Below are 24,686 nucleotides of genomic sequence, written 5' to 3'. Positions count from 1 at the left end.
ATAAGTTGTTAATTATTGCTTTTATTGTTCAATGGTGTTGAGAATTATTTGGAGCTCTCTTAAGTTCAGACTCTTTATTCCTTGCACTGAATTTGGGTGCAACAGTAAAAAAGTGTGTCTTTCTCCTGATTTTTATCCCTGTGTTACAGCAAAGCCAGAAGCCAGTCAAAATCAAATACTTTTATTAGAACATATGCAAGTTCACTACATGTTGGTTTTATCCATATAAATTTGCCTCAAGCTTACCAAGTAAAAAGAGAAAAAATAAAGGGATGGGGAATTTTGTAATTGCTTTTTGTTCCCTCTGTGTACAATGTTCTTTTTGTGTAATAGTATCCAAATTAAGAGATTTGAGCTTAATATGCATACGTACTGCTTGTTGCAAAAATATGCAGGTGCTTCTGTATATCCTGCTAAATTTACTCTGGTTTTTATGATTCAAGCAAGTGAAGACCAGTCAAGGGGTTATCTCAGCTGTGAGTACACAATTATATAAAGTGTCAGAATTTCTCATTGCAGAAGTGTATTGGCTTCTACTCTCCGTAGAGTTCACCTTTAGTTTGCAAGGAGGAAGAATTAAGATCAGTTTCTGTTCTCTTTTTATTCCTTTAATTAGGAATAATCTTAGATTTAAATACATATTTTTACAGTAGCTAGAAAGGTTTGATATCTATAAATATTTGATATCATAAAAACTGTTGCCAGTATATTATAATTATAAACCTTTATTTGTTTTCCCTATACAATCAAGCGTTAAATTCTTGCAGTAGAGTTCTGGAAAGTGCAGTGGAAAGATTAGATGATGTAGTTTCAAACCTTTCTTTCCTTAATACATAATACCAGGAAGTTAGACTGCACAGAGATTTGGTCTCCTTAAATTAGTATCTTGGCAAAGTAAACCTTTGTCCTGTGGTTGTGGCTATTGTGTTGTTTGTGGAATGTGTTCATTGGTTGCAGTGGTCGTGGTTGGATTTAAAACTGGGATTTCATGTTAGCGTTGCAGGAGGACATAATGTAAATTGTGGGGGTGTGTTTGCACCTGTCCGTGTTTTAATGAGCAGCTTTTTCTCCAGTTGTTCTTTCGCGAAATGGCCACGGGGTGGTGCTGTATCCTAAAGAAAGGATTTGGGAAAAGATTGGGGCGTTCTGAGAAGTGAAAACCAGTTCTGCCTGCTAATAATAAATATCAAAATGCTCTCCTTTATATATGGGTGTGTTTGACCCCTATATAAAATAAGCTACTGATGAGTTTGCATCAGTATCTAAGAAGTGAAACAGCAGTATCCAGTGAAATGTGCAAACACACCACAGGGATGTTTTGTGAGCATACCAAAAAGCAAACTGAGTAGTTAGTGAATTGAATCACAAGCTTTTAAATAGTTAGCAGAAGTATCACTAAATTCAGAAAGGATCAAGTATAATTCCTTTAATTTCCTTAATCCCTTCTGCAGTTTTATCTTCCTCTTTCCCCAAAACACTGCTTTGGTCTTTGAGTGATGTTAATGCAGTAAATCAGTATCAGCTGTGAATCTGAGCACTGAAAGAACCACTACTGTGGGCCGACCACCTCCTGAGTCTGCTTCATGAGGAGACCTCCATGGGCTTCAGACTCTGGCTTGATGTGGATATTATCTGCAGAATTCAGGCATTGCTGGATCTACAGAAAGTAAAATTGTTTATATATTATATAAGCAGTACTTGAATTTGGAGTACAGTAAGGAGATTGTCTTATTAATGGAAAAGAAAAAAAAATTAGGAGACTTTAATTTTAAAATGTACTGTAAGATTCTGACATTTGTAAAGCAACAGAAGTTTCAGTAACAAAATACTTCCGTGAAGGCACTAAGATGCACAGCTTTCTACCTTATAAAGCTTAGTGGTTGGTCTGGAAATACAGAAACTTGAAGCAGTGGCAATCGATGTTTTCTTGCAGGTTTCTAGGAAGTACTAAAAGCTGTTGGAAGGTTTTATTTTTAAATATGAGTCTCAGATTGACAATACTTATATCTGTATCCTGGAGTGAGCACACACATTTCTATGCCTATTGGTGCTTGGCCATCAGATGTGTTAGTCTAGTCAGTTTGCTGTGAGGGAAACGGAAGCTCTTGCAGACAGCTCTTCCCAATGCGTATGGTCATCTTCAGGTTGTTTTTCATGTTTGGAAATTCTCCTAAATCCACTGAGCCAACCAATAGCTCTATTTCAAATTATCTTCATTAAAATGATTCTTCTACTTTGCCTAAAAATGCAGGTCATGGTGATGTGGCTGTGTTAATCTTATAAAAAAGTCCAACCAACCATCCCACCAAAAAAATGCAGGAGTGGTTTAGATGGAGGCTTATGAAAAATCTGCTTTATTGCTTTGAACAAACACAACCACAGCCCAGTAGATTAATCATCTTTCTCTTGTTGCTTGAGAAGGAAGTCAGTCTTCCTGGCTTATGCAGCCAGCAGAGTGTTTTAACCCATTGTCTTTCATTAATTTTTTGCTTCATAGTCAAAAAATCAGTCTTCCAGTCAAGTGTGTCTTTGTGTATGCAGATGGCTAACTTAAGCACATATTTGAAGACGTCTTTAAAATATGAAAACATCTTTAAATTAACATTTTGTTCACTCTGGAGTCAATGTTCTCTGAACTCGTCTGGCATATTCTTCAACAAAAGTAAACTCTGGTAAGCACAAGAAAGGACACCAAATGTGTAGAAGTCCTGACTGGATGAATTGCAATGCTCTCTACTACCTCCTGTGTCCATTTCCAAGTAGCTGTATGGTTTTCGTTCCAGTTGAAGCTTTAAAAACAAAGTGTTTTTAAATATATCTGCATATCATATCCCCCATATGTAACATATACGTGTTCCCCAGCTGTCTTTATTTGTGGAACTTGGCTGGTGGCTGCCGAATTGGTGTGCACTTAAGATGGGGTGTTCCTTGAGCCATCGAGACCTAGGCAGCACACTGGGCCTGGCTCTGCAGAGTGCTGCCATCACAAAAGTCAGGAATTGGAGGAACACTGGTAAAAACCAATCTGAGTCACCCCAGGATGGTAGCTTTATACTGAAAGAACCTAATCTTAACAATTCGATGCTTTTCTTCATTTCACCTCTTCAATTTTATTCTTGTCTTCTTTCCCTCAGATATTTGAGCAATCTGTGGGACAGAAGATGATACTGAGCTTGCAGGCACTTTGTGCCTGCAGCAGAGCAATGTGAGCCATGGCTCCATCCTAGAAGAACAGGGACACCTGGCCTGGTCATCTTTGGGAAGCAGCATTGGCCAGAGGAGATAAGGAGCATTTTTAGTTGTTAGTATTCCTGGCTTTTTCAGGATAGAGAAAACAATGTTCTCTGTAAGGCAGTAGCTGAAACTGCTTTGTAGCTTTATTTCAAAAGATACGTATTGTCTGCTTGTCAGACTGTTGCCTTAAGTGCAGTGTGTGTTGGTACCAATGTGTAGGGGGCTTTTAACAATCGATAATAGTTAACATTGCTTAGAATGCAGGTGGGTGGGGAGAAAATTCCTTAACAGCAGAATAGATATCTGTTAAAAAATGCGACCTTAAAAGGGCACAATTTACATCATAAGAATTTACATCTTCTTCAAAAATATTGGGAATTTCAAAGTGCATTTTATTTTGGCAAATTTAATTGTTTTAATATTGCTTTGTAAGGTATTAGGATAGACAAAAATAACACAATATTTGAACTTCTTTAAAGTGAAAGTCTTTGGGAAGTTTTATTTGACAGAAGAAAAGTTTAAGGCATGACCAGGCATGGTCACCTTGAAGTTTTGGAAATTTAAAAAACCTTCCATATTTCAAAAATTCTACTCTTTGGTTTACTCTAATTACAAATTTGTATTCAGCAGTGACAACAGACCAACGAGCTTACCTTTTGGTTTTAGTTTTGCTTGCTTGGTTTTAAAATACTTACTAAATGCTGAATTCTGGGCTGAATTCATTATAATCTTCAGGATTAACTTTAGAAATAAACTGCATTTTCACCAATACTTTTTAAATACTGTTGACATTTTCCTAGTGTCTAAATGTCAATGTAACTCATCTTAACAATGCTTTAAATTTTTGCAGTGTAGCTGAACTACATCACAGTCCCAGAAACAAAAACTGGGCCATTTACGAGATCCTTGCTTGCAAATACTGGCAATAGAGTGAATTTTACTGGATTTGATGGATCTCTTCTAGTGTTCCTGTTGTGCACAGTCTGAAACATTGGAGTGAGTTGCAGAAGTTTCCAAGATAGTCTTTGGTCCACAGAGAACTAAAAGGTAAAATTGCCCTGGCTTCTGGGTTTTAAGGTACCATTCACATAATATAAGAGTTGCTCTATGCAGTCCTACCTCAAATCTGTTCCTTGCCACTGGTGGGGTATTTGCTATGGAAGAATATTCTTTTGCCAAGGGAAAGGAGAAATTTGTGTTCTAAGTGAAGAAAGTCCCACAAAACATCTGTGTGCAGTTCTCACATTGGAAGGATTTGGGAATGTGTGTGCTGATACATTTGAAGTCCAAACAATTAGGTTTTCACTTGAAAGAAAATCCCATTGCTGCTCAGAAGCAACTAATCAAAAGCCAAACACTTCCAGAAAAGAAGCATGAAGACAAACGTAGGGTAGTGCTATGTTTAAACACATGCGGTAGCATTGAATACATCACAGATGAAGCAATAGTGAATGCATCCATTGCATCTATGCAAAGAGATTAATAAAACATAAATGTCACTAATCAAGTTTTAGATATTAGAAATCCACCCATAGTTGTCCCAGGTGGGCTTCGTTTCACTACAGAGCCCTGCAGCAATTCAAAGCACACTGTCTCCCCCTTCTCCATTTCTGCCATAGCAAAAGTAGTCATGGTGTTTCCGTGTGGGGTTTTCCTCTGACTGCTCGAGAGAGTTCTTTTGTACCCACGGCTGAAGGAGAGTTGTCCCAGTGCTGGTCCTGAGCTGAACTCCACAGAGATGACAAACAGGTAGACACCTTTGTGTGGTGCCTTAAAGTGGCCCTGCTCAGAGAAATAGCTGTTTCCATAATTGAGGTACGTTTCATTAAACCTCACGGTTTTTTCTTTATCCTTTCTTTCTGAGAATCCCACATGGAATGCCACCAATGAGTCTGAAAAAGAAAGAGGAACAGGATTTTAGCAGTGAGTGAGCGCTCTTCTCTCCCCAGGATCATCAGGATGGGAGATAAGTTGAATCCCTGTCAGGCCTGATTTTTGTGTGCTGCTTTGCAAAGCTAGACACTGGAAATGGGTATGTGCACTGGAGTAGGTCCAGTGTTTCCCTGAAACTCTTGGAAAAGTATAATGCTGGGACCACCCGGGGAAAAACAAATAACACTTTTTTACTGTCCTAAAAATAAATTAGTTAAGAATATATTCTCTGCTTATTCAGGCTCAACTACAGTTTTGCAGCACAGATGCCTAAAGGGGCTGATTTTTTTTCTATGTTGTTTGTCCATACCAAGGGCTACAATCATAAAAGCCAATGCTAAAGCTGTGGTGGTTGTAATTACCAGGTGCTTATGGTCACAGGTTTACAGGGAAAGGGAACTGGCCAGTCTCAGTGAAGTATAAGCTGAAAACTTGTCTCTGAGACATAGTTGTAAAAGAGTGTGTGCTCTCTGGTCAGTCCTGCCAGTTCCACTTGTGCAAATCATAGCAATTCATTTAATGTGTCTGTCTGCCTTGGGAAGGATTTGGTGCTTTGAGTACACTCCTTCCAGATTCAAGTAACAAAGTAACAGGGAAAAAGAAGCATTCTACATCAGCTTCCAAAGAGGAAACTGCTACTGCATTAACATGAGCATCTACAAACAAAATTTGTCTTCTAAACACCTGAAGCTGGCTTAGTTCAAGGCAAATTTCCTAGCAGCTATAACAGGTGTAATTTTATTGGCTTTGACCAAAATACAGCAGAATATCCACTTGGTTCTCACTCAAACTGCTTTTTTTGGTGGAGGGGGAGGATGTAAGTAATGTCAGAATTTCTCTTCCAGCATTCCACGGGATACCTGACAGTTCTCATAACTAATATGCTCTGTGTGTGGAACTTGTAGCAGGGCCCAGAAAGAAGCTAGACCTGCACATGAGCAGGTAAAAGAAAAGAACACACCTTTTTCCACAAGTTCTGTCTGCACTGTATTTCTCCCAGTTTTTTGTGTATTTTCTCTGTGCTTCTCTGGCCTTTTCTTGTCTCTTTGCTTGTCTTGACCCTTCTGTTGCCTTCTCCCTTTTCTGTTCAGCATTGACTGAATCTTTATAACATCCAGACTTACATTTGAGGCAACTAATTCTTCATTACTTCCAAATAGCTTTTTAAAAGTCAACAGATGTTCCTCCAGATTCCGCTTGATGGTTGCTAAATCTGCAGAGAGAGTTTCTACAGAAACGTTGAGTGGCTCAATTGCATTTGCTATTGTATGATTGCAGCAGAGACTTGTGTCACCTCTGGATTCATGCCTCTTGATTGCCAGGCTCAGGTGTTTGATATCATTCTTCAGAGTCATGATATCATTATAAGCTGAGCTATCCAAGGAGTCATCCTTGACAGCCTCATAGTTAGGTTCCATGTGTTCTATGATGCTGCGTTGACTACTGACTTCTTGTAGAGTAGAGGAGGTTTGTGTTTCCTGCTTGGGGTGCTTAGGAGGCATGTGAGCATCGTAATTATTCTGGTGACCTCTCTCCAAGGGATGAAATCTCCTCATAAGAGATTGTAGTGTCACATTTTGTTCTTGCAGTTTATCTGAGAAGTGTCTGAGAGATTCTTGCAGCTGAAATACTGATGGTATTAGGCTACTAAAATCATCTTCAAAAAAGACATCCAAGAATTCGTGTCTCAGTAAAGCCTCCAGTGCTTCTTCGTGCCGCATTGCATCTTTCAAAAGAGAGCTAAAAGAACTGTTGAGATACTTGATGTGTCGATGAATTTCTTCATCTTTCTTCTTCAACAAGCCTATGTCTTCTGAAAAAGCCGTAACCTGTGACTGAAGCTGTCTGTTCTCTTCTTGACGGAGGTTAAGAGACAGATGAATGGATGGAATAGCTGAGGAGAGCTCTTCAATTTCACTCTGGAAGAGATCTCTAAAAACTGACTCTAAGTGCTTCATATCCTTTGACTGGGTATCTTCAAGGGAATAAGTGCTATTCTGTGGATCTTCCTCCAGTACATCAGCGTCAGAAGGTATCCTCTGACAATTACATTCCTCCATGTACCGCAGTAGATCTGAATAGTTTTCCTGAAGGTTTGAAAGAGTGTAATTGAGCTCTGATATCTGCCTTTCCATTGCTGCATTGTTCTCTTCCATAATAACTGATTTCTCAGCTAAAGTTATTGTAAGATCTTCTGGCCTGTCCTTTGAGATGTTTTTCTTTAACTCCTTAAACCACCTCCCTAAAACTTCAATATTCTGAAAGGCCACGTCTGAGTCTATGTGAAGTTCTTTAAGCTGCTTTGCATGGCCTGACAGAATTTCCCTTATTTGTCTGCTGGTTAATTGGCTGTTTACATCTTTGGGACCATAATGTGAAGAAAGTTCTGTTAAATTTTTTTTCAAAGCCTCCAATCTATTTTCAAGAAGGTCTTGCTCTTGTTTCACGTTTGCTATGCTGTTGTTCAAAGCTAAGAAATGTGTCTGCTGTATCTTATGAAGCTTCTTGAGTTTTGTGTCAGTATCTGCCTTGATCATGCTGAGATTATAGTGAATATTAGCCTGCTGCGTGTGCACTTGGTCCTCTATATCTCTTTTCACCTGATCAACTTTCACTGTGTTTTCTTGGATTTTTGATTCAAATTTAGTTCCCAGCTCCTGAAATTCCTTTTTGGGCACAGTGCTCTCTTGGAATCTTTCTATGCTTTTCTTGTTGGCTTCCACATCATGGGACAGGTTTCTTACTATGTTGGACAGGTTCTGTAAGCTTCTGTTGAAGCTTGCCCACATTGGGTTAAAATGTCTCCTTAGAAAATTCTCCACATGAGGAAACAAAACTTGCTGCAGAAGCCTCCACTGATGATCTGTTAATACAGTTGAAAAAAAAAATTAATTAAATTTAAATTCTGCTTTTGGGACACAACCTAGGTAGGATAACTCAAGTATGAATTTTTCTGTAGTAGTTGCCATCTTAATCCCCAGAATCTGACCTCATGATAAATTTTGACAATTGCAAAAATAGCCTAGCGTTAAATCAAGGTTACTATAAAGCACATGGTGTCTATGAGTCTGCAGACAATAACTTGGATATGTATTGACTTCCCCCTTTATGTCTTAAAAATGATGCTTTTTGAAACACCTGGACAGGCAGTTTTGCCAGTGGCCATAACTGTCCATTTTCCCAACAGTTCTTAGTTGGTGGGCTCTTCCTTTTTGACTGTGTCATAATGTCCTTTTTCTCATGCTTTCAACTCCACAAAGTTATACAGCATCTTAACAGCTTAATATTCCAGGTCAAGAGTAAATAAATTAGAAAATCTATGAAGTATCTGTACTATACAGGAATTGTAAGGTTCAGTTTCTAACTTTAAAGTTCAGACTTGAGTGCCTTAAAGTTCACTGAGTACCATAGTCTGTGTCCTCAGAAAACGTTTCTGCAAGCCAGTGGCTCACTATGGTAGGTGAAATTCAGCAGCTCTTTTTTTCCCACTCCTGTATATGGTAGAAATAATGTTCTAGAGATGGGTCAAATGTTTCATTCTTTCATGTAACACCAGGCTGCTATTCCACACATTAGAGTATATAGCATGAGTATGGGAAAAGAACAGGTCTAAACTCTGCATCCCCAGGGAAGAGAAGAAGCCATAGAAGCAGAATAGTGAGGTTAACAAATTTTAAGCAACCTCTTTATTCTGTAATTAAGGAATGTTCTGAATTCTGTCTTTCCTCTCATTGCCCATTTCAAGTTACTCTTTGGTTCATTCATTTCCATTAGGATTGCACCCATTTTTTTTCTCTTTTTAGAAGCAACCAGCAGACCAAGGAATATCAGGGTATTTTTGCTTTCATGTTTTCTTTCTGTGTGGTTTCACAGGGCTTATCATGGGCTGATAATTCTGCATCAGACCTCTCACCTGAATTGCTCTGGTTCACTTCTAACACCATGCTTGTACCGTTGTTTTCAAATAGTCTCTGTAAGTCACCTAAGGTGCTGGCTGCTTGATGAATATCACTTTGAAGATCATCCAGTAAAGCCTCATGATTTTGAATGACTTCGAACAATTCTCTTGAATCCACTGATGTTGACACTAGTCACAAGATTAGAAAAACAAAGTCATGCAACAGAGTGCAGCGACCAGGTGACAGGTATTCATGCAAGACCTCTGAGAACACCTGTCTGTTTTTTACTCTGAAAATTTTGCACTGACAATTAGGGGGTCTGTTAATTTATGGCACCTTAAATTGCAGTTAATTTGCAAGGATTTTTTTTCAACAGTGATGAAAAACCTAATATATTCAAATATTTGCAGAGAACTTCAGCTACAACAGCCGTGATGGCAATAAAATGCTCTTAATTAGAAATCTCACTATGCCATAAAAGTGTTTTGGAATACTAACCCTTTTCAAGCCATGGACTGAAAGGATGGCAAGGTTTAACAGCCTAGAATAAAAGGAGAGGATGAAAGAGCAATTGAGGCGTTCCACTAAGGATTCAGGAGCACAGTGTGTAAGTTTCAGAGCTGACTCATGGAGGGGGCCTTTAACTGATGTCTTTCTAAATAAATACTTGCGAATTTGAGCTGTAGATTTCGAAGTGTGCAATACTACCCTGAAGGTAATTGCTGGAAGATAATTAATAGCACTGCAAGCCACACCATTTCCCAGGTAGTAAGGGAAGGTCCTTGGTACTTAGACTGGTAGGGTGGAGTGCCTGAAATACAAATCTGTGGTACCTATGGTACCTAATGGTAATCTCAGAGCTACTGGGAAGCCGTTCTAAAATAGCATTTTCAGTGGATTGTTTTTCTGGTACATTTGTGAGCATGGTGTGCTGTCCTGTGAACCCACTTTGCAGAGCAAGGGATTAACATCCGTGCCACTGAAAGGTGTAGGGCTCTGCACCAGCTGGCTTTCACTGATTGCCATACAGCTTTGAAACTTAGGGATGCTTTGTTGTGAGCGTTCACAGTGTGTTATAGCAAAAGCCCTCATATATGTCAATAAACATTCCATTTCAAAGCTTTCCCAGATAATGCTTTCACTAGAGACATTGTCCATAGCTTATCAGGTTAAAATTGCAGCATCAACACTTTTTTTTTCTTTTCTTTTTTTTCTTTTCTTTTTCTTTTCTTTTTTTTTTTCTGTTTTTTTTCTGATCAGTGACTGAGAGGTAAAAGGATGACAAGCAAAATAACTTCAAGCACGTACTGTGGTTTGAGAACTCCTCTTCTTGTCCTTCAGTTTCAGTTTCTGGCACCAGAATAAAATTAGGATCTGCAATTGAGATATGATACAGCTGTGAAAATGTTTTAGATGCAGAAAGTACTACAGTTTAGCAAGGCCATGCAGAGAATTTCATGTGTTGTGTAACTGGTGCGGAGACAGGCTTCCTTGGGAAAGAACACCTTCCCTAGAGAATTTACTTCCCTTGCACTGGCATACAACATTGCATACATGGCAGTGCTATGCAGTAGTGTGGGGATTTTTAACTCATGCCAAGTTATTGCTCATAAGAAATTAGTTTATTGCAAATAGATGGGGTTTTTTTCTTTTCTGGGGGTCCCATCTAAAGATCTGCAAATTACTCTCCCTTGTTCCACAGTTACCTGAACATTCTGGTGGCACCAACAGTGAATGATGTTACATAAATGAGGAGATAATGCTGGAGGAGCTGGTTTTGGTCAGTGAGTGTAACAAAAGAGAGACTAAACTAGTTGCACTACATTTGATAATATCTTTCCAACGTTATGGGTGAAGTTCACCACCTAGAGATCAACCTACAATTGAAAGCTATCTGTGAAGAAAAGCTAAACCTACAGAGATATTTATCTGTGGAGTCTGTAGGTGAGTTAGACATAGATTGTGCAAAAATTTTCACACGATTGCCTTTTTTGTTATGGTTGCCTTAATTGCAAATGGGAATTACCTTTTATCCATTTAAATTCCCTTCATAGCATTTAAATTCTTAAATCCGTTTAAATTCTGCTTTTTGAGTATTATTTGCTAAATCCTGCCAATGCCATTTTTAAACCACTGTTCAGTTTTTAAACCACACTGTCTCCCCTCTCTTTTTTTTTAGCAGCTGCACAAATCATAGAATCATGGAATGGTTTGGGTTGGAAGGGACCTTAAAAACCATCTAGTTCCCACCCTCTCGCCATGGCAGGGAACCTCCTGTTAGACCAGGCTGCTCAGAGACTCATCCAACTTGGCCTTGAACACTTCCAAAGATGGAGCACCCACAGCTTCTCTGGGAGACCTGTTCCAGTGCCTCACCACCCTCACAGTAAAGTATTTTTCCCTCATACTTAATCTAAACTTGCCCTATTTCAGCTTGAAGCCATTTCCCCTGGTCTTAGCACTACATGTCCTTGTGAAAAGTCCCTCTCCATTTCTCTTGTAGCCCCATTAGGTACTGGAAGGTGCTCTAAGGTCTCCTTGGAGCCTTTTCTTTCCCAGGCTGAGCAGCCCCAGCTCTCTTAGCCTGACCCCATAACAGAGGTGCTCCTGGACTCACTCCAACAGGTTCATGTCCTTAAGCTGGGGACCCCAGAGCTGGATGCAGGACTCCAGGTGACGTCTCAGGAGGGCAGAGGAGAGGGGCAGAATCCTCTCCCTCATCCTGCTGCCCACGGTGCTTTATTCAACAATGCAATGGATTACAGTAGTTCACTCTAAAGGCTGTTCCTGGAGCTTTCATGGAAGTAACGGTGTGGGCACTGTTCCTGCCTGTGCTGTGGAGCTGCTCCCTGCTCTAGGAGCCAGTCCCTTTGCAGCCAGGGTAAGCAGAGAGGAGCAGCAATGCAGACTGCAGAGCGAATGCTGCCCTCTCCTCTAAACTTGGACACCTTGTGATCTCCTGAGCCAGATGATTTCATCCTGTGAACTGACCATAGGGGCATTTCACATCCTAGTGTTGCTTTCTGATGTCAGCAGTTTTTACCTGGATTTAGGCATTCCTAGATGGACTTGCCTAGATGGACATCTGACAGGCTCCCCAGCAAATGAATACCTTTCTCCATGAGTAAAGATTACAAAGGTGCTATTAACAGAAGAATAAGTAGCTAATGCTATTTAACTGCTAATTAGTACTACTCCTTGCCTCGAAGTATCGGTGATTTGGGGTATAGCAGACTGAAAAAAAAATTCTGAAAAAAGGGAAAAAATTTAGGCAAACTCATTTCTTTCCATTGTGCCTTGCATTTAGTCATTCATTCCTATACTTGTTCTGCAGCTTTGCTTACCCCGCTGTTCACAGTCCTTGCCAATAAATCCAGGGCAGCATTTCCACTGCAAAGACTTCAAAACCTTCTGTTTCACTTGGTAGACTGGCTTCAGAGCTGTCCTGTACCTGGGGAGGAAGGGTCCGGGCATTAGATTTATTGTAATAGAGTCCTTTGCAATCAAGTTTGGACTGATCCTGAACTTCTGTAGTATTCTGATAAGGTGTAGAGAGAGTTTTATTATTAAACAAATATTCCAAAATGTCACTGATACCAAGGAAGATACAAATTTGTTTAAAACTCCCCTAGAAATAATGCTGAGGCTTCAATGCTGTTGACAACATGCTTTAGATACTTGAGGGAAAATTCTCTTTTCTTAACTGGTTTTATTTAGGACACTTACATGATCTTTTGGCAATCTGGGGCTCCATTCAGACAGGGCTGTTGGGAGTTGACAATGTACTTCTCCTTCATGCAGGCTTCTATGTATGTGACCAGCTGGGACTGCGTGAAGGAACACCAGTTCCTAGTGGAAGAAAGACGTGGGAAAAGAATTTGAAGTAGGTCTCTAAGTCTCTGGTTGTAACAATGCCAAGAAAAAGTGAAATGCAGAAGGGCCTTTATTTTTTTATTTTTCCCAGCTGTATGATGAGGAAAGTGGAAAATGCTTCCTACCTTCTCCCTCCACTCCCAATTCATTTGTTTTCGTTTGAGATGTTTATCTGAGTTTGTTACCGAAGGGCTGATTGTCTGAACTTTGATGCATTTGTTCCATTTCCAGTCCTTTCATTTAGCAGGAGAAATTTCCAACCCCTGATAACCTGCAGGTTAATGTCACTTTAAATGTCAAATTGCCTTTTTAGGCATGCTGCCATTTCAGATGCCTAATGACTGACTCATCAGGTTGAGGCAGACTGCTTCTGAAAACTTAATCCAACATAAGCTCCATTAATAATATCTTTCTAAGTATTACTTCTTCAAGATAATATAGTAAGTTATTGGATTTTATTAAATAGGCTAGCTTCAAAATAATTTCTCCCATCACCTGCAGGAAAATAATATTGGGGGGGGGGATGTTTTTTTCTTGAGTCTTAGTTTTATGCTTCTAGCACGGACAAGTGAGTTTTAATAGTCTGATTAATTTTCCAAGTCAGAATTACATAGGCAGCTATTAATCCCAGAGTGTAGATGAGCCTCTTCCTTTAAAGTCAGGACTTGGCAGTGTAGCATTGGCTGAAGTTTGATGTTTAAATCCAAGACCAGAAGGGGCAGGAAGTGACGAGTAATAACTACAATGGAAACAGCTGAACTTCAGGCAGTGTATTTTTAAATGGGAATACAGGAACCAAATCTCTGACTGTCAGCATATATGGAAAAAGCTTACCCCTCTCAGGGAGTTGGTGAAACAATGGGGAACCGAGTCCTGCACAAAAGCAGAAGCTGGCACTGCAGCAGCCAAGAGAAGGGGAGGAAGCTGGAAACATCAGGATGGAAGGGCAGACAGCCTGGGCTAGCTGGGAACAGTTCACCAGGCTTGCTGGGCCATAGCCTGTTTTGCTCCCCTGTTTCTTAAGGAAAATGTGATTGAGATTCCAGCAAGCACTCATGCATGCAACACGCTTCATCTGTTAGAAGCAAGGGCAGGAATCTGGCAAAGCCTGCAGTGCTGGGAAAGCAGGACAGGAAAGGAGGCTGCTGCCTTTGTTGTGATTTCCAGCCAAAACAACTTGTTAAGAGTTGTAGCTTTGAGGCCTTTGCAAGTGGCTGGGGGAAATTTTGGGCCTATGATCAATGGGAGTCTTGGTTCTTATGGGACTGAACTAGAAGACAAATCCTTGAATAATTATTGAAGTATTACTCTTCCAAAGTCAACACTCTGCTTGTGTCAGTAAAACCACTCAGTAAAACCAGCAGACCAGCACACATGCTCTGGTGACACCTGCCTCTGAGGTGTGCCTACATCTGGCAGGCTTTATGAGGCTCTGTCACTTTTTGGTAATTGGTGTCAGTTAAGTAACTCTAAAACAGAGACCTGGTTTGTGCTCGGTTTTGGGCTGTCCTCTCTCATGTGCTTGGCAAAGCATAGCTGGGAGAGGCTTTTCCCCCCTCAAATCCTCTCTTTTTTCCTGGGGAAATAAAGTGCTGCTGCTGGAGCTCACTGGTATCGTTGCTAGGTGCAGGATCCCTGCCCCTGCCAGCAGGATGCCTGCCAGATCCAGGCAGGAGTCTGCATTCAGTGTGGAAATCTCCTTTTAAAACAAGATTCTTTGGCTTCAGGGTTTTGTTCTTTCCTAATGAAAACAATCCACACCCAGTGAATCATCATCTGGGCTGATTTTTTTTCCCACCATATGCAAGTCCTTCCTAAGAAGTCCTTGGAGTCATGTCAGCCACACAAATCAAAGCCAAATGTGCACATGCATCAACCTGTGTAAGCAAGAATGAGGCACTGTGGGACAGTGAGTACTTTTGCTGTCCTGCATGGGTGGATGTGCACAGACATGGAACAGAAAACACGAGGATTCCTTTTCAAAACATGTTAGTTAGTGTGTTGGAGGTACATGGTGGGCTTCCCACTTGTAGAAAGGGGTTATGTTGTATCAGAAATTTGGATCAGTGGTTGATGCCAACTTGATGCCTGCTTTGGACAGTTACTAGAATTCTGCAGAATGAATAGTTTGAGGGAAAAACAAGGGGGGAATATGATGAGCTCTCAATAAAAACTTCCATAAATGCTGGTCACAGCTCTGTATGTTCAGTTTTCTTTACTATATATTCACTAGTTTTCTCTCATTTGATCTTAAAAGTTTATTTGTGGAGCTGAAGGGCTATGTAATACCATGTTTTGGTTTTAATCACAAAAACTTTCAGAGGTTTTGAGTTCCATAAAACTTACCAAAGTTTATTCTTTCCTCAAATAAGTAGATAAGGTCTGTAATGAGCTGCAAAATAGATACATGTGCCCAAAGATGAAACTTCTGTTGCAGCATTTTTTTGTGCAACTTGTCAAATGCTTCCTTTAGGGAAACTTTGCTATCTGTAACTAAAAATACTTCTTAATGGGATTAACCTTGAGGGAAAATACGTCATTCTTTAATGTTAAGTGCAACAATGTAAGAGACTGAGAAGGGCTTGATCTAAAGTTCGGTGAGGCAAGCAGGACTTCTCTGGCACCAAAGGCTCTGAATCAGGCTATGAAGTTTCAAAGAGCTACTCCTTCACAAATAGCACTTTCTTCCTTGGGCTGGTTTCTGGAACACAGCAGCTTTGTGTTCTGCTGCTGCATTTTTTTCTCATCTTTGTAACTATGTCACTTCATTCACTGAATATGTAACCAACCTAACACCCTCTGCTTTTATTCTCTTTAATACAGTTTCCTTTTGGTGCAAGCTTCTGCTGCCAAGGAGAGAGAGAGGACAGAGAAGCTGCTCATGTGAGGAGAGCAGAAAAGCCTTCTCTGTAATGTGGTGAACAGTAACATTTATCACAATGCTGCAAGTTAGAGCAGCGCTTGAGGGAACCCTAGCGAATTCAGGGCTGCAGATGTTCCATTTGTTCAGTGGCTTTTCCTGGTTTATGTTCCAAGGAAATGAATCCCCTTTTATTTAAACCAGGAAAAAAGTATTTTAATAATTTTGTTTGGTAGACTGCAGTTTTCCTAGGCTTCATTCTAGTTATGAATTAAACTTATTAAATAGAGTCTTCGCATGCATCTATCCACTTCTGCCTTATTTTGAGGCAAGTGTATTCTTATGTCTGAGGTTAAATATATCTGATGACAAAGCGTTCTGTATTTAAATAGGATTCAGCAAATGTAGGTTAGCTCAAGCCCTTTTTATTTGAAACTTTCAGTTTCAAACACTGATATTGAAATTATTTTTTTCTTACATTGGGTCTAGTTCTGCTCTTACTGTAGCAGCAAAATGCAGGCAGTTCTTTCTCTGATTCTAGGATTTGACTGGACCACCTTATATCATAGGAAACAAAATAAAGAACCAGGAGAAAAGGTTAGATGGCTGCTCTACAGTAATTGACTCTGCTAAGATGAATATGGGGTAGTGTCTTTTCTTCATACAGATAATTACAGAGTGTGAGTGAGTGTGAGTAAAGCTCCCCAGCTCAGGGAGGGACTGACACACTCTAGTTCTCTTTGCTACATGTTCTCTTGATTGGCACTGTGGTGCATAATTTTAGATGTTTCCTAGGTCAGTGGAATTTTTTGCCTGAACAAAAGCTTCAGGAATTCAGGATGTTGGTTTTTTCATAAGTTTTGTTATTCCTTTGGCTGTACTAGTACAACTGGGTTGTCCTTCACACATCAGTTTCCTCAGGTTTCTATTCTAAAGGAAGCCAGTGTCTGTAATTACTTTGAAAACTCCTGCCCAGCCGTTCCTGTGTCTATTACTGACCGTGCACAAAACTTTTCAAGACTGTAACATTTTCCTATACAGCACAAAAGGCACCAGATAAGCAGTAATTCCTGCTTAAATTTGCTATAGGAAGGTAGAAGACTCTTACTTCAGTTTAAACAAGTGATTTTCCACTGACTTGTACAGAATGACTTCTATTTTATACCAGTTGAAGAAGAATATAAGAATGAGGCTTTAACTGTGGTTGGTTTTTCTCTCAGTGCAAATTTCTCACTGGCAAGAAAAAGCAGCCTCAATAAAACAGAGGTAAAGTACCACATTTAAATTAATCTAAACTAAGACTGTGCATGCCTGTATTGAGACAGACATATCTTTTTATTTTTTATGGAATGCAGAAAGTGTTCAGCTGTTGGGGAAGGTACTGGCTCTCCAAAGCAGCACAGTGTGCCACTGGTTTTTTAATTAGCAGACAGTAAGTGATGTCTGGTGGTCTGTCAGTGAATTCTCCAGCTCTTCCCAGGCAGCCAGCAGCCCTGTATTAGAATCAGACAGCAGAAACTCTCATATTTCTCTATCTTTCCCTCGGGATGAGTAGAACTCCCTCTCAGGCAGGGTCTGGGATCTTCCTGTGTCTCATCCCATGGAACACCCTTGTTTTCACAGGAGTGAGAGCAAACTGATTGATTTGCAGTTCACCTTAAAAAACTGGGCTGAAGAGAGTGGCAGTGGTAGTTTCAAACGTGGATTTCCATACAATGCTGGAAATCTTCCAGAATCCTAAGTAATGCAGGTCGAATGCAATGTGTATTCCAACAGTAGTGCCAGTTAGTCTGTTATCAGTTGGGATAGTCCTGTCCTGCAGAACATCCTAAAATCTTAGTGCAGTGAAGACTTTCAGAGCAAATGCAGTCCTGAACTTGGAGCCTCACTGGGTCCAAGAGTTCAAGGAACAGCAGGCTTGGCTGGGAGCTGGTTTTGAGGCAAATCCAACTGTTGTACAAAGTACTTTAGAGAAGTAAATCCAAGAGGTTTTTCCTCTTCAAGAGCACCCACAGCCATTACCTCATTTCTGTTTTCCCCCCTGCAATGGAAGCTCTACAGCCCATTTAGAGGGCACCTTACACTTGGGTTTTATCCTTTGGTTCCTGCAGACTTAAGTTCATCTCTATTACAGCCTGGTCACTCCTTTGTCAGGCCTCATCTGGAAGAAGGAATTGCAACCAGTGGCCACCCTCTAGCACACCTGTGCTGATGCCAGGGAGACAAAACTCTTTGGGAAGCCAAGCTTCCCACTGGCACATGCACAGGGTGCAGGCAGTGTGCGCCAAGGCTTGCCCTGACCGTGTTTGGGGCATGAGGGTAGATTTGTTCAGGGCTGGCCACTGATCACTCCTTCAGGGAGTACTGACCCACACAAGCAGGAAGGTGCTGGGTCCAGGTGGTGATACTGCTGATGGTAATTCTGTGGCTATGCTGAAGCAGGAGCTTCCTTGCTATCTGCTGAAGAAATTAATTGCTGCAACTTGCAGTAATGAGCTGTGAAACAAATCAATCCCTTGGGCACAGAAGGTTCAATAATTCCTGCACTGTATGGAATGGAGCTGTGTCATTTGCATCAAGCAGGCTAATGGGGAGCTATTCCGCCTGCAGCTGAGCAGTTCAATGACAGCCAAATATTGGAGAATTTCCTGAAGTCCTGAAAGGAGCTAAGTGCCTAACTTTGATAGGAAACCATTGCTTCTGTTGATGCACTTGGCACTGCAAAAGCTATTGTTGAGCACTCAATGGCTGTTCCACTGCTTTGCAGGATGTTGGGGGCTGAAAATCACTTTTAGCTGCACTTCATCCAAACTGTTTTATTTTAAGCATATGTTCTGTGCCCCTTTGGTGGGAAATTTCAGTATTCCATAAGCTTCCTACAAAAGCCCCTGCCTTGTTTTAAAGAAATAGGTGAGTCAGTGTGAGACTGGTCTTAATTAAATTAATGGATTCTTCCTGTAAAAGCAGACAAAAAATAGTAAGCTATTAAGATTGAACATTGTTGTGACTTTCCTTAGAGTAAGACTGATTTGAGTTTTCTCTGCTTGTGTACACTTGGGAGGATAGTTACATATTTTGACACACTGGGTAGTCATGAGAACAGGCCTGATTCTTTGTGGCTTCTTAATACAGAATTAGAGGAAGAGGTGAGTGTTTCAGTGAGATAACAGCACACCTGGCTGACATCAGGAAACCTTCCTCTAATCAAGGGTGACTTCACAGAATTGTGCGTCCAAACCTCAAAATATGTTAATGCAATTAAGGATTTACTTAAGCTGAAGATTTCTGCCTTGTTTTTCCGTTTTTTGCAGGTATGTTGTAATTGTAAAAAAAATCCCAGGAGATGACACTGTGTGTTTGTGGATTAAAGATAAGGAAGGAAAAATGAACCACCTACCCAGCCACAGGGCAAATCCAAAACAGGGATGTTGGGGGTTTTTTTGGGGGGGAGAAAAACCACTTGGCAATGATTACACTTTTGGAAACACAGAAGTTCTGTGAGACTTTGGATAGATGGGAAGCCAGCTGTAGTTGCTCTGCTCCTTCCCATTCCACCACCACTGTCCATTTCTCCCTTACAGGGTGAGCCATCCACCTGGGGACTGGCTCCATCAGTGGTTACTGAGGGGGAAGGTTAAAAATAACCTCTGCCTTTTCCTAAGGTTATTTTTAACCTGGAATGCTTGAGTGATCTGGTTTACAGTGTTACTTGACAGACAGGTCAGGCTAACTGAGGGTACAGGCAGCTTTGGGCTTTACTGTGAGAGCTGCATGTGCCTTTTACATGCTTCATTTGTCTTGGTTTCTTTAATGAAATACAACACTAAGTGCATGAAATCTGAGTTGTGAGCCTGACTTCCTGATGTACAGGTCTCTTAATTTCCCTTTTTAATTCTGCTGGAAGTTTTGGGTACATGGGGATCCATTTACCTCAGCAGTAGAATAAAATAGCTGAAGTCAAACCAGTCAGCTCATTTGAGACACAGCTGCTGGGGAGTAAAGCAGTATAAAAAGCTGATTTGCTTTGGAAAATTGCCCTCTTTTTGATAGTTTTAATTTTATACACATACAGACACTTGTCCACTTGAACATGCAGAGCTTCTCCTTTTTTTCAAATACAAGCAACAGCTGAGATACTAATCCATTACCTAGTTCTTCCTCTAAAGGCTAGTGACTTCTTACTGATTTTTATTTTAAAACTCTTACCTTAATAATCTTGTTATTCTTAGAGGAATTAGCAAAATAACATATCCAAGCATTTGACTGAGATCTAATGAGTCATTTAATCTCACATGTTGAAACAGAAACCAGAGGATTCTGGCTAATACCTTGGACTACTTAGTCATGGTGGTCTCAGTTATTCAAATAACTGCAACATGAAAAATAATACTCTACATTTTTAAAAAATATAGGAATATTTTGTAACTACCACTATTCCTAATACATAGGGAAAATAAGAAGCAGTTGAACAAAACACATCTTGCTTTTATTTTTTGAAAATATTGAGAGTCAAAAATTCATCACAAAGACCAGGTTACCATAGATTTTGTTTACTTGTTTCCTAGCTCTGAAAAAGAAGTATTTTCTTATTTCAAAAGCAAAGTAGATGTAAGACACCATTTTGGTGGAAAACTATTCTCCACCATCCTGGGCTTTTTTGGCATATCTGTCACACTTTTTTATGGTATGTCTTTCTCTCCCTTTATCTCTCAATTCCTATTTAACTCCTGATGCTTTTCTTCTTGTTTTCCTCTTGAGAGATATAAACCCCATTTCTCAATGGTGTTTTTTCCAGGGAATATGTCACACTTGTAGGGAGGAAATACCAGATTCATGGCAACATCTTGTCTGTGCATAGCAGAGTATTGCAGCCACAGCAACTGCCAGGCACTCGAGGACTTCATGCTCTAAAGTTGTGTTGCTTCAACCATTTTAGAATTTGGAGTGTGGTTACAAGGAGAATTGTGTTGTTCCTTCTTATTCACCCTCTCTCCCCTTACTTTTAGATATAATTCCTCTCAAAATCTCAAATTTCTTTCCTAAGACCTAGCAGCTGCCTGGCCTTGTGTGTGCTGTAAGTATGACAGCTCTACAAAAGAATAAATACCTAAAAGCTACTGCCAGGCTAGATTTGGGTTGTCTGTAGTCATCCACATAGCTTTATAATTGGGAAGAATGTTATGATTTGACTCATTATGCAACCATCTCCATAAAAGAAGGAAGTATTTCTCTCCTTGGGAGGAAATTAGGGTGAGTCATAGCTGGTGTTGAACTGAATTAGACAAGCTGGTGCTGAACAGAGCTACAGAACAAAGGAAGAAATCCTGATTAGCACAGTATATTACAGCATCTTGCTGACCTATAATGCTGACCTTTTTACAGCATTGAATTTTCATAGTACTGGGAGTTTCCAGAATGCTTTCAGCATTTCAACCAGCAGTCAAATGATTACCACCTTGCAGTGTAACTGGAAAGCCCAGAGTACCCCTTGGGCCTTGTTTCCTTCCTTTGACAGTGTCTGAACTGCATTAACCAGGAGCTGGTTAATTAACAGAGCACGTCATTATTGAACACTACCCATCATGGAACTGGAAGTGAACCCCTGCAGGCTTTGGGAAGTGACTTGGGGCTATTAGTGGGGGGTACACATTTGTGGGAAGATGCAGTATGAAGGACAGCAGGATTTCATACACTCAACATGTTACATGTGGAAGGGAGGCCTTAATTTTACATGTAGATGAAATTAGAAACAAGATTGCATACTGCAGTTTGCCTGAAAAGGAAGCATGACATGAGCAAGGTTTTATAGTCTCTTTCCATCTCACTTTTTTCCTTTCCTCAAGAGCATTTAAAGGGAAAAATACCAGGGCATCCTAAAGCACTGAGCTGTGAACAGCACTCAGTGTGCTGCTGTTTCAGCTCTCCTGAACAGGGCTCTGCTGTATCCATCCATCAGGGCTATAAAAGATTCATTCACTGTCCTGCTTGGTTTTCATCTATTTTAAACATTTAGAGACCTACTTACATGCCCTGTAAAACTTGCACAAATCATAGGGTTTGGGAATAATTCTAGTGAAGTACATACCTTTTGCTCTCAGAATGGCTACTCTTCTGCTACAGATTAGCATGAGGAACATTTGCTGGCATGAAAACCTTTTGAAGGGGATGGGGGTGTGAAATCTGTAGTAATTTTCATGCTTATTCATTATTCCTTACTTTGTTATATTTACTCCTCACTATTTTTATTTTGCTAATGTCCTGCCATTCTCTTTCCCTCTCCAATTCCAAGGCCCAAGTCTGCAGGCAGGTACATTCTGCTAATGGGCAAAGTTTGCCATGCTCAGCAGAAATAATTGGCATTGGTTTACGGTAAGAAAAAGTCAGTAAATTAACTTCCTCTAGCTCTGCTTTGCCAGAGGTAATGTTTTGGTTTATGCCAGAACTGGGAGGCTTCACCTCTGCCAGGCATGTGCACACGCCTAACCTCATTCTGCTGTCTCAGACTAAGCAAAGAACTAGTCCCATCTGTGGTTTCATCCTCCACAGGCAATTCAGCTTTCTGTTTGTGTAGTTAAAGCATTTAAACCATTCTTGTTTGGGTATAGGTTGACCCCTAAAATCTAATGTATTTTCATGAGAAACCTCTATTAAAAGCAGTCCTGTATCAACAGAATATAAAAGTATCAGAGGGGATTGCACTCTCATTATGTGTAAGACAGACATGGTGGGTACTTACCCATTTCGGGACTGTGGGCTCGCAGCTTCAAAATCCCCTTTCTCTTCCTGATGTGAGGAGACCACACTTGAAGGGTAATCTTGAGTATCTTCCCTGAGCCCTTCTGCCTCCCAGTAACCTTCTTCTTGGCGTGGCAGAGGAGCTCTCTGAGGGTGTGCAGAGGTCTCATGAACTCGTGGCTTTAAGCTGTGCACGGAACCATAACGATATCCACGATGGGCTGTGTGTTCCACCAGCTTTGCCAGTCCTATTGTACTACAGACCAGCAAAAGCTTCGCGAGCATCCTGGGCTTCTTCCCCCCCAGTTACACCTGTCTCTTGTTCTTTTCTCTGAAGCTCAGCCTGAATTACTTCAGAAATGCCCCAGCAATATTCTTTAACTGGAAAGTTGGAAGAAGGAAGGAAAAAATAAAAAAAAATTTTGTAACAAAGAGCGGAAAGAGCTTTCGGCCCTCCCAGCTACTGTGGAAACGTCCGTGGCTATTGAACAATGTGAGCCTGGTTCCTGTGTGGGGCTCAGACGTCTCTGACAGGGGGAAAGAAAAGGTGGTAGGAATATAGCTTATTCAAGGGCCTTCTGAGCTCGCCTGCCTTCTAAACTTATCTGTGAACAGGAACTCGGCTCTTATCAACTGCCTTCTCAGGCACAGGAAAAGGATGTTAGCTTAAAGGAAAGGAAGAGAAAAGAAAGGAAAGAAAATATTGAGTGCTCTAACAGACTCTCATTACAGTGCCAGAAAGTGTCACAGACCTGCTTGGTCCAGTGCTGCACATGGGGTTTTTTCTACAGTTTAAAGGCTGAAATCCCTTGGCTTTAGCAGCAGAATATCTGTGGTATGTACAACAAATTGTGGGCATTGAGGGACTCAGAGCAAATGTACAGTAAAAAAGAGCCTACAAACATCCATTCTTGTGTTACCTTTGCAAAGTAGCTCTGTGAATCATAGTCTGATCCCATCAAAAGGGAAGATTTTCATGAAGTTGTCCTTCAGAGAGGTCAGGATAATTGAGCATTTTCAGAATTTCTGTTTGGGTTGTCATCTCTGGGTGTCAGGCCTTTTTTTTTTTTTTTTTTTAATTAGCATTAAAAAAAAACCTCTAGCCAAGAGCTGCTGTCAAGAGCTACCTCTGTCACCACCTTCTAATAATAAATTTAAAAAAAAAAAAAAAAGGCTGTGGAGGTTGCATGTAGTCGTCTTACTGGTTTTGCTTTTCTTGGTGGTGCTGCTTTTAGTTTTATTGCTTTCATTAACTGTGTTTCTTTTTTCACAGTCTTGCAGAGTGATGTGGTCTGGCATTTTAAAGAATAAAATGAAGGAGAATGATGCTCCACTGACAAAACAAGTAGGAATGCAGGACTGCTAGATCATCTCTCAGTGTGAATGATGAGATGAGCAGCCCAAAGTTCAGTATGTCCTGCAGAGCATTAAATGTAAAGCTTTTATGGATCCATTCCAATAGCAGCTGAAAATAGAGGATAAAATCTCTCCAGGATTTTGGAAGGCCTTGTTATTAAAGGCTATGAATTTGCATCTCCATATCACTGGCTGAATTTGCAGCCCTCTCCTGATGCCCTGTTTTATGCTTAATGGAAGAACCTAGAGAAACAAGGAAGTGCCCTTCCTGACCTGTGGTAGACACTGCTGCCTAAGAGCAGTGACAGCAGCATAAGGGGCCAGTCAGGGAGAGATTTTCCTAATTCTAAGGGAAAACCTGCTCTTGTTGTAGCAGTCACTTCTCCCAGGAGATGAAATCACAGGGTCTGGACTGAAGACTGAAAAAAATTAGCAACTTCCCTCTTTTCCTTCCTGCTGCTTTTATTTCAGAATTGTGTGCATCCTGCTGTAACACATGTCAGTGTGTGAATATTTCATGTGCCATGTTTCACATAGAAACGTGCTCTTCTCACGAGTAACTGGATGTGACCTAATCATTATATTTGTTTACATATTAAGACCATTATCAGGAAGGAACTGAAGCAAACATGAGACAAAACAAGCAACAGGCTTATAACCTGACCTGCAGTGAGATGCTGCAGAGAAGTGAACGGTGTTGCAGGTATTGAAGTCATTCTTCATGGGTGTGATCCCTCCCAAGTGGTGGGGCAGTGTTTCTCTGCCATCCTCCTGGCTCAGAGCATCTGCTGCTCCTC

General features: G+C 40.6%; 1 protein-coding gene across 2 annotated transcripts; it reads right to left on the bottom strand.

Annotated features, from left to right (window-relative positions):
* Positions 1-165: 165 nt before the first annotated feature.
* MMRN2 (multimerin 2) lies at positions 166-23,117 on the bottom strand. 2 transcript variants are annotated; one of them, XM_042033255.1, is made up of 7 exons: positions 22,535-23,116; positions 12,792-12,914; positions 12,410-12,516; positions 10,374-10,439; positions 9,080-9,253; positions 6,128-8,029; positions 166-5,126 (listed from the first exon to the last, which is right to left on the bottom strand). In XM_042033255.1, exons 1-7 carry the CDS (start codon positions 22,816-22,818, stop codon positions 4,738-4,740), a joined length of 3,045 nt encoding a protein of 1,014 aa, XP_041889189.1. In that variant the 5' UTR covers positions 22,819-23,116; the 3' UTR covers positions 166-4,737. The 2 variants fall into 2 exon arrangements, with proteins under 2 accessions (XP_041889189.1, XP_041889190.1); XM_042033256.1 differs by lacking the exon at positions 9,080-9,253 and having other exon boundaries at positions 22,535-23,117.
* Between the last annotated feature and the right edge of the window lie 1,569 nt (positions 23,118-24,686).

This window comes from Corvus kubaryi, unplaced genomic scaffold (assembly GCF_017639235.1).
Source record: "Corvus kubaryi isolate FWS band 111438036 unplaced genomic scaffold, C.kubaryi_AGA036_p1.0 37357, whole genome shotgun sequence".
Taxonomy (NCBI): Eukaryota; Metazoa; Chordata; class Aves; order Passeriformes; family Corvidae; genus Corvus; species Corvus kubaryi.
Note: the sequence above shows the minus strand (reverse complement) of the source record. Positions and strands in the feature narration are given on the sequence as shown.